The sequence below is a fragment of the Melospiza georgiana genome, chromosome Z (genome assembly GCF_028018845.1).
Source record: "Melospiza georgiana isolate bMelGeo1 chromosome Z, bMelGeo1.pri, whole genome shotgun sequence".
NCBI classification, from domain to species: Eukaryota; Metazoa; Chordata; class Aves; order Passeriformes; family Passerellidae; genus Melospiza; species Melospiza georgiana.
This window is the reverse complement of record NC_080465.1, coordinates 31,848,328-31,860,821: the sequence shown is the minus strand read 5'-3', so window position 1 is coordinate 31,860,821 and position 12,494 is coordinate 31,848,328. Positions and strand designations below refer to the sequence as shown.

General features: G+C 38.1%; 1 protein-coding gene across 1 annotated transcript; it reads left to right on the top strand.

Annotated features, from left to right (window-relative positions):
* Positions 1 to 2,258: 2,258 nt before the first annotated feature.
* GCNT1 (glucosaminyl (N-acetyl) transferase 1) lies at positions 2,259 to 4,469 on the top strand. Its single transcript, XM_058044054.1, has one exon. The coding sequence runs from the start codon at positions 2,311 to 2,313 to the stop codon at positions 3,589 to 3,591; it is 1,281 nt and encodes a 426-aa protein (XP_057900037.1). The 5' UTR covers positions 2,259 to 2,310; the 3' UTR covers positions 3,592 to 4,469.
* The last annotated feature ends 8,025 nt before the right edge of the window (positions 4,470 to 12,494 follow it).

Sequence of the window (12,494 nt, the reverse complement as noted above, 5' to 3'; positions counted from 1 at the left end):
ATTTTTGGAGGATTAGATTTACTAGTGAAAACAAGCAGGACATCAAGTACAAAAGTGTGTGATAAGTTACAAAGCATATTAAAACATGTTCTAAATTATGTTGTTGGGTTCAGTGTCACATTGCAGATTAAAAGAGAATTCTGGAATTTTCCTTTAAATTTTTTTTATTCAAAGTGCAAGACCTCATTGTTAAAATTTCCCTCTCTGTGCTTTCCGCTGTAATTGCATGCTAGCTCACTGGGCTACTTTCCTTAAGTTTTAAATTTTCTTCCAATTTGACTTCACTGTACATGAAAAATACTCTTTGAACAAATGTCCGCCTTCCTTAAAATAAATTAGAAATGCAGGATAAAATACTTACAGTTGTAATTCTGAAAACTAAGCACACTTCAGAGTAAATAAAACTATGTGATATGATGTTGTAAGTGACAAATTTGTGTCTAGTTTGTGGTCTCTGTTGGCTTGCAATACAAAATATTTGACTCGTGATTCTCATAGCTGTGCTAGACACTTGTGCAGTGTTCCACACCTTCCTCCCACCTGCCGCTTTGCCCAGTCAGTTTGCAGTGTCATGGGCAAAGAGGTGGACCAATGTGTAGTGTATTACTCTACAGCATTACTGATTAAAAACTCTGTTATGCCATGCCTCAGTTTCTCAAATGCACCTGAGATCTGCAAGTAGCAGCTTACGAGCCACAGTTTAGCAATTAAAACTTAAAATTATACTGGGATAGCTTAAAGAAAATAGGGGGGAAAAGGAAATTTTTAACACTGAACAGCCTATGGCAAAGCAGTGGAGCAGTGGACACAATACACACTTATTTTTCTTAAACAGAGTTTCTTCCCAGTTTTTATGAATAGCTGTTATTCTTAGGGCTATTAAAAAAGTTATTCTGAGGCACTGTCTTTTTTCTTGAAAGTAGTAAAAGTGTAAGAAGCCTTGTATCTCTCAAGTACTTTATATTTTATAAACTTACAGATTTATGTTTTGGAAGACATTCTCTGTAAACTGTGTGGGCTTTTGCAGTTAGGAGCTGTTTTGAAATTTAAACCTGCACTAAATTATTAGGCAGTGAATTTGTGATTAGAAGTGGCATCTGAGTAGCAGTGTAAGTTATTTAAGGATATCCTGTTCTTGATCATTTTACCTGTATGAGATAGTACCTTCAAAAAAAGAAAAAAAACAAGACTGAGTTCTGTGATACAGTTCTAGAGTGCAGCTTTCCCAACAGCTACAGCTGCAGCTGCTGCACAACTGCAATGATTCTATTCACAGAGTACTGAAACAGAAAAAAAGGTACTTCAAGAGTAACAGAACTAACAAACAAAAATTATCTAGTGCTTGTGCAGTAAAGTAGAAAATAAAGTTGGCCAGAAATCTTGTTGCAATTCAGCATTGTAGCATGCCTCCACATAAAAGTAATTGCTGAATATTAAAAACAATTGTGTTTAAATGATGGTAATGCAATACTGCTGTGCACTTAGATTAGTGCACTTGCAGTGACTTGATAAAAATCATCTTGAGATCCAGGTGGTAAGTATTGCCTTTTACCTTATAAACCTATTTCAGCAATTCAGTAACAGTTTTTCTCACAACTCTGAAAACTCAGGTGCCCTGCTGTAGTAATTTTTTTCCCTCGCCCTTCTCATCAGCTCTTCCCTGGTGGTGTTTCTAAGCTCGTATGAAGGATGTTGAAGAGACTGTCTCACATTAAGATCTTGAAAGGCTGCAGGGACTTCTTTGCCAGTGAGAACTAAAGCATGACTGCCATCCAGGAAGTGAGTGGTAAGTCTTAATGATAAGGAAATGTACGTCAACCCTGAAGTGGGCATTAAACATTCTTGTCAAGCTCTAAAGCATGAATTTACAAGAAATACTTGCTTCTCAGTAGTGTATCTGACTTCAATTTTGTTTTAAATGCAGGTAAATCAGCTCTGTTTTCTTACTGAACTTCAGTTTTTAGTGTTAGTACTGTGGAAGTTTTATGAAAACTGTATGCTTTTCTCAGTGTTTTTCTATTAAAAATTTATTCATTAATTTTTAATTTTCAACAGGACATTTTTGGCTGAACTATTTAGCTTTCTACTGTCACTAAATAAAAGTGTAATTATTAATCACTAATTTTTTAAATAAACCTTTTAGTCTAACAATGACTATCATATTCCATTTTGTTTAGGATTTTTCCTTCCATTTCCCTGAAAAACTTGCCAAATTCCTGAGAAACAGAATTTTTTTCTGAAGCTGTTGAAGCCCTATGAAGAGAAAAGAAGACATTTTCTTTAGCCCTGCAAAGCTACCTGGTATTTGAAATGCTGAAGAGGAAATTACGGTTTTGCTACAACTCACGCTTCAGGCTTTTCTTGGGTCTAACTCTCATTTTAGTAATAATTTCAGTTTTGAAAGTTAACCAGAAGGAAGACTTCCTAAACCGGAGACATCTGGAGCTAACAAAAGAAGATCCTATTAGCGATGTTAACTGCACCAAGATTATTGAGGGGGATATAGAAGAAATACAAAAGGTACAGCTTGAGGCATTATCAGTGTCATTTAAGAGGCGCCCTAGACTAACAACAGATGATTATATTAACATGACTGCAGACTGTGCCTCCTTCACCAAAACTAGGAAATACATTATGGAACCTCTCAGTAACGAAGAAGCAGAATTTCCAATTGCTTACTCAATAGTGGTTTATCACAAAATTGAGATGCTTGATAGACTTCTAAGATCAATCTATGCTCCACAGAATTTTTACTGCATTCATGTAGACAAAAAGTCTCCAGAATCCTTTTTTGCTGCTGTGAAGGGAATAGTGTCATGTTTTGATAATGTCTTTATTTCCAGCCAGTTAGAGAGTGTGGTATATGCTTCGTGGAGCAGAGTGCAGGCAGACATTAACTGCATGAAAGATCTCCATAGAAGAAGTTCAAACTGGAAATACCTAATAAACCTATGTGGTATGGACTTTCCTATAAAGACCAACAAGGAAATAGTAGAGAAATTAAAAGCCCTTAAGGGTGAAAACAGCTTGGAAACAGAAAAAATGCCTGTTTACAAAGAAGTAAGGTGGAAGAAACACCATGAGATTATTGATGGTAAAATAAAGAACACAGGCATAGACAAACAACTACCACCTCTCAGTACTCCAGTTTTTTCTGGCAGTGCCTATTTTGTAGTTAGCAGGAGCTTTGTAGAATATGTACTAGAAAACAGCAAAATACTGAAGTTCATTGAGTGGGCGAAAGATACTTACAGCCCAGATGAGTACCTGTGGGCAACAATTCAGAGAATCCCTGAAGTCCCAGGCGCGTTTTCTTCCAGTGACAAGTACGACGTTTCCGACATGAATGCCCTGGCCAGGTTTGTCAAGTGGCAGTACTTTGAAGGTGATGTGTCCAAAGGTGCGCCCTACCCACCGTGCAGTGGAGTTCACATTCGCTCCGTGTGTGTTTTTGGAGCAGGGGACTTGAACTGGATGCTACGGAACCACCACTTGTTTGCTAATAAGTTTGACACTGATGTCGACCCTTTTGCAGTGAAATGCTTGGAAGAGTATTTGCGACACAAAGCTCTGTATCTGCAGAAGAACTGAGATGTGTGCTCCAGCTGGGAAACATAAGTACAGATACTCTACTGCTACGTACTTTAACGTGTTACAGCAGTCGTGGTGATGCTGATAAATGGGTATAATGACTCTCACCATGTTGGTCTGGTGCTGCTCATGCCCTGCCTCGTCCATGGACGAGAGGGAGAAACCCTGTCTTGAGTATGCCTTGTGGCACACTGAAGTTTGGAGCTTTAGATATAAAGTCAGCACGAAACTATTGGGAATATTTATGATCTAGAAGGTATAATTAATGGACTTCCTTTGGTTAAACTGATTCAAGGCATACAAAATGCATGTTGTTCATGGTTATTCTCTATTATTTTTTTCCATGAATTTAATGAATGCTAACTGGAAGAGAAAGATGAAGGGATGGGGTACAAAGCAGCTGGACTGCACTTCATACTGAATACTAAAAGATCTCAGGAATATAATGTTAGAAGTTATCTAAAAGCTATGCAAAAGGGGATATGCAAAGCCAGCTGTTATCATTTTACTTAGATCTGTTTGCTGCAGTTCTGTTACATGTAATTCTTAATCCTCCTGAAAATTTTGTCTTCGGCATGGAGTATTGAAGAATTCAAATCTTTTGTATTCTGAAAGCACCCTGATATTGTGATAGGAAGTTTATACACTAGTTTGTAATTACATCTTCTCAGGGAAACTTCAGTTTTGTGCCTGATGAGATTTAGACTTGTAATTTTACATTTCTTACTGTATGGGGAGTTTTGCTTTTGTATCCAAAATGGATGAAATTTCTCAAAACTTAAAGAACTGCAGTAGTGTCTAAATATTACTGGTAGAACTGCTGGTTTCTGCTTTCTGTCAAGCTCAATTGCATTCCAGATTATTTTAACACTAAGTACGGAAAAAATAAAATTATTTTTTTAAATGACATTGTCTCTTTCTTCAATTGAAGTCCCCTCTGAAAATACCACAAATAATTCCTAATGATGAAGGCTAAAGGTATTTTTGCTATAGTTTTCCATACATGGCTGAAGATAAGCCCTACCTTACCTCCATATGGTCATTTGATCATATGTCTGTGCTTCTTTAGGTTTAGCTTGATCATCTGAATTTTAATTCCAATTAGGCCATTGCTTAGTTTAGCTGCTGCAGTGTGGCACAGAAGCTTGGGGATGAAAGGACACTGTGAGGGATAATGTTGTTTTCCTTCTGTATCAATTCAGGTTTGCCATGCATAGTTACTGCCAGCTCTCTCATTCCTGAGATGGCAGTGGAATTCATTACAAGGATTAGCAAATGGCAAAACAGACTAAATTTTTTGTGAACTGTTGCTGCAATTCCAGCATGTGTTTCTTACAAAGGCAGTTTGTTCTGAAGTTTCTCTTACTTACACATTAACATAAGGGACTGCTTGCTGTTGATCATGCAAACAGATAGGGAGGCAAGCAGTTTAATCTGAAATGGAGCCTGTTTTTGCCAACCTCTGCCTTCAGAACCACCTGAAAGCTGTTCTGGGAGTCTTCAGAGACTTTCTTACTAACAGGTAATTAAAGCCTGTGAGCAAGGCAGTTGAGGGAAATATCCTGTCTTCCCCACCCTCTGACTTTTCTACAAGAAAGCTCTTGCAGACAGTTGTGCTTTACCACCTTTGCATAAGCTACAAAAACATCACCGCATGTAGTACTGGGAGTGTCCAGGAGGTCCTTTTTAGGAGAAAGCAGTTTTTAAGAATTTGCACCTAAAACCAATGTACATGAATATGTTTTGTGATACCAGAACTGCTGACTCAGTTGCGTGAAATCTCCTTGTCAGTTAGAGCATCTTTAACCTACCTCTTTCAGCCAGCTTTGTACTTAGTCATTTGAGTAACACCCTGTCTGTATTTCTGCTGTTAATAGTACTACTACTATAGGTGGCAAAGATGCTGCTTGATTGGATGCTTCAAATTTTTTACTACTTCAAATTTTTTATTTTTTTAATTTCCGTTTAGATGGAGTCAAGAGATAATCTTCTGTACAGAAGGAAAAGTAAGAGAGCATAGCTGTTTAGGATATGTTTGCCATAAGATAAGGAAGAATTTCTTCTGGGAAAAGTGAGCTACCAAAAAAAACCTCTAAAACTGACTAGAGAACAGTCACCCTGCTCTGGTAGAATTTAAATGCCCAAGTCACATCCCAGCTTACACCACCTTTCACATCATGATCCTATGATCCTGTGGGCAGCTAGGAGGGAAACTGGTTTGCATTCTGCCTCCTGAATAACCCTTTTTTTTTCTTTCTTTTTAATTTTTTTTTCTGTGGTTTAAAGCTGGTTCAGTTTCTCAGTTCAGCTGACCACCGTTGCTGGGAAGCAATGAGTAGCTACTGAAACTGTGGCTGAAGTACCACGTATGCTCCTCAAAGTCCCCTAATATAATTTAATTTTCCACAGCAGAGCTTTCTAAAAGAGCTCAGTGCATTGAAGAGACTGCTCTACTTCAGTCCCCACTTAACACATAAGCATTTTGAGTGGCATTAATAATAATAACAACAACAATTTACTTGGTTTTCTGATTATAACTGTGGTAACAAAGTATCCTGTAACACTAAGGATCACCAGGCTGAAAGCATTTAGGATCAAAGGGTGATTTGATCCCAGAAACCTGATACTTGTGCTTTTATCTCTTGCCTGCCTGAGGTTTGGTTTGACAAGGGAGCATGTGTTTGGCTCTTGCTCCTTCCTATCGAGCACAAGAAAAAATGACAGAAACCCTACAGCACTGCAGTTATAATCAAGGTCACCAGCCAGATCACCATTACTTGGTGTATTTTTAACTGGTCTGACAATTAAAAATTGACCTAGGTCATAACATGAATGCAGTATAAGATGAAAATTAAAGAAGAGGTCATCTACTTCAACACACATGTACTATGCTGATCAGGAGGATTTAATCCCTCCAGATTCTGTTGCCAGTTCTGAATTGCTACAGCAGTCATTAAAAGTAATAAATACTATTTAATATAACTTCTGCCACAATACTTCACTTTTAAAATTTCTGTCTTCTTTTTTTTGGAAATGATAGTGGTGGTTTTCTTTTAGTCATGGAATAATTAGAAGAGCTGATATTGTAGGCAGTACCTCTTCAGTCAACCTAAATAAGGAAAATTTTGTAATGTAAAATGGTTTCCAAATTCCAGCTAGCAATACCATTCATTGTTAGCTTAATGTTTCAGTAATCTAGGTAAGTTTCCACAGTTTTCAAATTATCTTCTTTTCAATGGATCATTTTAGTGCACTTTAATGCCCTAGACTATAGTGTGATAAATTAACAGTAACCTGCTTTTGACAGACAGCAGCCTTCTGGGTGCCTTAACAGACATGAAAAGCAATAACCTTTAGATTATGTTTTTTTATTTGGAATCAAGCCAGCAGACTTTTTAAGATATACTTACTCAAGTTTTTAAGAATCTAACAAATCTGATATTTTAATTTATTTCAAGATGTTACTCTATCTTTCTGGAATATGTATCCTAATTCTTCTGTTTTATAGCTGAAAGGAGTTGATTTTGCATATATTCTTGACATAAAGATAATAGTTTGGATATTTTTTCTTCTTGGTTCTTGGTTCCCCCTTCCTACCTCCTCCCCTTTATTCTTTCACCTGTTTTTTTCTCCCTTCCCTTTTCTGGATCTGACAGTTCATCATACAGATGTCTGTGCTTGCATCTTTGTCTGCCTTATTTGCCATGCCTTATGTACAGTATCTTCTAAGTGGGAAATATCCTGCTCAGGGCCCTCATTTAAAAACTGTGACTCTCAAACTGATCTTTGCTGTTGGAGTGTTAAACATGATTGCATATCTTCTAGGATCTGCCAGTATTTGTTTTAGTTTGTCTGTTTCCTATATCTATAATAGAGCTTGACAAGAAAAAGTTAAGAATACAACCAAATCCTTGAAGTAAAACAGTATAATTAAAAATATATTGTTTTCTTTAAAAAAACTGAAGTTTTTAAAGTTCCCTAAGAAAATTACTAAGTTGTGTAAAAGATGAAAAAAATTCTGGATGGGCCTTGAGCAGATGCCATCTTTTAAAATCCCTATCACCTACTCCAAGACAGGATGCTGGAATTCTTTCTCACTGATACAGATCTAGCTGCGTTTTTAAATAAGTATTTCCTTTGGACTTGGAAACGTAGCCTTCTGGGAGATCTTGTCACATACAACTAACAGTTCTTTATTCTGTACCATGAAAACATATTAATCTTGCATATTTTAATTTTTAAAAAATTTTTCAGGGACATGATCCTCTTAATTCTCTCATTTAAACAAGTAATATTTCAGAAATCTTTTAGCAGAAAATGCTTAATTACTAAAACTTTCAGTATCTTTGATGAAGGTAGTTTGTCTACAAACAGAACCCTTTATCTCTTTTCCTTTCAGACAACTTGGGGGTGGGGAGCAGAAATATTCATAAGGCTTCGAAGTGTAATTTACTGACTGATGTGTGATAAGGAAAGTGAGAATTGTGGCTTAGCACCAACAGTTATGACTGAGTCTTTAGTACATTTTGGCAAGAGATGTGTGAATTGCATTAGTGATACTGGAAATAGAGATTCCCCAGTTTTGATGTGAAATCATGTTAGTATGGAAAATGTACTGGAAGAGTGCACATGACAGGTCTGCTGTCATGGTAATGCTCATAATGTCATTTAACAACAGACTGTTGTTAATTAAATGTGTTGCTTTCACTAGGCAGTTAAATTACCCCTTTGAACCACCAGATTATTAGGATGATTTTGTAATACCTCATCTACAAGCAGGAGTTGAAATGCTGTTGACCTTCATTTTGTGTTAGTCCAAGCCACCCTTTAAGCCTTTTCAAGTTCTGCAGAAATGGCAAACCTGTTTTTAACAACATACCAAGCAGTGATGTTACCCACATGGCATGTCTTTGCTGGGCGTGCAGAACAAGGAGGTGCTCTTAAGAGTTAAAGTATGATAGGCCTTGTAAGCCTTGCACCCTGGCACATTCAATTCCTGCTGCTACGGGGGCCCCTGAGAGCAGAGGGGATTTGCTTTTGCACCAGAGCAAACCCAGGTGAACCTAAATTGTGACAGTGAGACCAAAAGCATTTATTCTTTCTGCTGTGCCCGTGGCACTGCAGCACTGAGCAGCTGCTGCCTGTGAGATATATAAATCCTCAGCAACGAGACAGCAGTGGGAGAGAAATGAAAAAATAAATATCCAGACTACACAATTAATTTATATCTTCTTCAGGCACTTCTAATACAAGGCAAAATACAAGTACCACACATACTCTTCCTTCCCTCTCTTCTTCTTTGCTCCCCACTAAATTTCATTCAAATAGCTGCTATGCTGGGAAACCCTGCAAACAAAATATTTCACTGAGATAATGTCCCTGCTCCCTAGGGCAACAGACCTTTGGAGAGCTCTTGTTCTCTTCAAATGACCAAAATCAGAAGGGCCAAAGAGAAACTTCACTTTGTTTTCACAGCAATTACTCAAAGCATTTTCCTTTGCTGGTTTTTAAACATTTCTGCCTGCTTGTGTAACTAAGGGCACAGTGAAGGAGATTTGTTCCTCCAGTCTCAGTATCTCCAGTCTCATGGGCTTTCTCATTCCTTAAAAAACACAAGACTTCTCCCACCCTTACCTCCTTCTCAGTTTCCTACTTTCTTTTCTCCTCCTGCCATGATCTGTGAAGAGAGGGCACATGTGAAAGAAACACTAAGACACCTTCTAATCATTACTTCAGCTGGCCAAGGTAAAAAGTCAAGTTTCAGGGAAACTATTTTCAGATTAATTAGATCTAGCATGTGAGGGGTGTCTCAACTTGGTAGCTATTTTTTAGCTTAATTTTTTAGTAAATTCAACATTTCAAACCCTCTTAAGAATAATTGCTTTTGCATGTCTGCCTTATATTTGGCAAACTGCATTCCGCTAGGGTTTTATTTTTGACATCACATTGCTTTTACCTATTAATGTATTTAATTTGCAGTCAATATAGAGGACCTGACCTTTGAAGGTTGAATTTTTACTAGTAGCCTGAAGAATCTTCAGAAAATTCTATATCTGCCAGACTGGCAGTGCAGCCATATAATTCATGTACTTCAGTTAATTTGGATGAAACTATGAGAACACAAACCTATTTCCATCAACTGAGCATCTTTCTAGCATTAAAATAGTCACACATAGCAATTTTTTAAATGTGGGGAAATCCTCCACAAGGCTACTTTCACAATCCGAAGATGAATGACACAGACTGGAATGACACAGTCTCTCAAAAAATTGGAAATATGCTAAGAGCAGAAAAGACTGAAAACAAAGTGACAGAACAGAACAGAATGACAATCAAAATATCAGAACACTTCACATAGCTCTTTCCAATATGCTACTGTCACCAGTTGCTTTACATCCAGTGGAGGTTAAAAAGCAAATTTCAACCAGCTGCTCAAGGGAGGGCAGTGATTTAGTGACAGATGATGAGGTACTTGGTGGCTTTCAAGTGAGCTGTCAACCTACCCATGCCTGCAAGCCCGGCTGGTCTGCACCCAAGGGTGCTGAGGATGCTGTCTGGTATCTTCAAAAGGCTGTTCTCTTTCAGCTCTGATGAATCATAGAGACTGGAGAAAGCCCCAAATGGCCGAGGTGAAACAGACGTTGTACCCATCTAAAGGAAGGGCAAATGGAACAGTCTGAGGAACTACAGGATGACTGTCTCATTTTCAGCCCCTGGGGAAAGCATCTCTGAAGCAAGAACCCATAGGCAAGTACAAGCACACAGGGCAGAAGATGGAGACTGACTAATGATCTGATGATCATCTGTGACAAAATGATTGAGTTTGTGGGTGAGGCAAGAGCAGTAGATGATGCTGCCCTGGTTGTAGGTGAGTAAGCCTTCAGCAGACACGGTGAGCAGCTGGACTGGAGGAGGGCAGCTTTGAGGTGCTGCAGGGAGGTTACCGGGGGCTAGGATTTTTTTACAATAGTTGCCACAAGTAGAAACAGGAGAGTTTTCATCTAGGGAAAGTAGGCCTCAGGAATTTCCATGGCAGGGTAACTAAACACAAGCTATCTGGAGAGGCTGTACCATCTCTGTCCTTCATGGACTTCAAACCCTAGTGGGACAAAGCCCTGAGCAACCATGTCTGACCCCAGAGCTAAGCCTGTTTTGGGCAGGGGGTTGAGTTTGGAGACCTGCTGCACTCCATATCATTCCATATAACTGTTTTCCCATATTCTTCCAATAGTTATACAGTAACAAAATCACTCCAGAGAAATAAGAGCCAAAGAAAAATAATTCCAGAGTCAAATAACCTATTACTTACGAACCAAATGTTTTAAATAATATGTGATACCAGAGGTTTGCTGTAACTCATTTTCCCATGTTGCACATGTCCACTTTGTCACCCCCCAAGTATCAGTCCCCACGAAGTCCCAGCATATTGGTTTCCACCTGTTGTCTTATTTTTAACTCAGTATTCCTTTTACAAGAATACTGCCATGTCTGTCTGGGATTAAATTTGGTCAAATGATTGCTTACATGAAGACTGTTTCACTCTGAGAGGCCCAGGGTGCGAGCTACATGTAATGTGATGGTATCTCCCCATTACTGGCAGTCACATTTCAGAGGCTCACATAGCCCAGCTGAAGCAGGAGTTTTTTTGAACAATGAAAACATGTAGCACTTTCTGGTTCTGTGGTAACCATCATCTGGCTTTGCTCACACCAACAAATGAAGTCACAAACTAATCCTTTTGCAAGATACAACAATGGGATGATAGGAAATATTTCCTCACTCTTTCTTGGAGTGCAGTAAGAAGGAAAATGAGTCTGCACTTGTACAACTCTCACTTTGGACACAAAAAAGAATCTGCACAGGGAAGTCAATCTTCTATATATATTTATCTCTAAGAAGGTATCTGACTTTTCGCTACTTAAATATTGTTGAGTAGTTATAATGATGAAGTTGTTACTTCATCAAAGTAGCTGTGATTATGAACTGTAAGGAAAGCAATTCTGTTTTGTGTAATTATTTTCATGTGTACTCCATCTTGCTCCAGAAGGTCTGCATGTCTGGACTTGTGAGGTACTTTTATAAACAACTGCAAGAAAGGCTAGATACTTGCTTGATTGTGTAGCTTGTCATCTCTTTGGACAGAGGCTGATACATAAAATCCACATTATAGAATTTACTATCTCATATATAGTCTAAAATCCCAAGGAAAATCTTGTCTTGTTGGACATCAGAATATATCAGCAGTGGTATTGTTATTTATATAAAGGCATTGGGGTTATAGTAGTATAAATGGCTTTTGGCAGAAGGCAGTATTTGGTTAATGGTTGTTAAGTGCTACTCTCTTTAACCACTGGGTAAAAAAAAGGAAAAATAACTCTACCAAAATTATTTCAGTTTCTGCTGAATGCTCTGTGTCATTTGTTGGCAAAAGTAATGGAAGGAAAAACATCAGCAACAAAAAGTGACCATGAAATGGTTTTTTAACATTAACAGCATTGGCTCAGATTTTCTTTCCCATATTTGGTACTGCCAAAACTGTAGGAAAGGACTATGATACAATTCATATTTCATGCTGCTAGCCTTGGCCAATTCTTAAAAAGAAATGAAAGCACCTAATGTGGTACACTGAATAGTTATGTTCAAAATTACATCCATGCCCCACCTCACCTCAAGTTAGAGCCATCTTGTTTCCATCACCATCTTATCTTTGACCTTTGATCCTTCACATGTGCATTTACACATCTCCCATCTGGATCAGCCCATACTGCACAGCTCAGCAACTGATCAGTTTTAAAGTCTGCACAAAGACATATGCTGTAAGCACACTCAGAAGCCTTCCCTTTTCTTCCCCTCCCTGTGTGAGAACAGCACACACTCATTTTTTGAAAGAATGAGGAATACCT

What these genes read in the sequence shown, in the direction of transcription:
- GCNT1 (XM_058044054.1), top strand. Translation starts at nt 2,311, where the DNA reads ATGCTGAAGAGGAAATTACGGTTTTGCTACAACTCACGCTTCAGGCTT.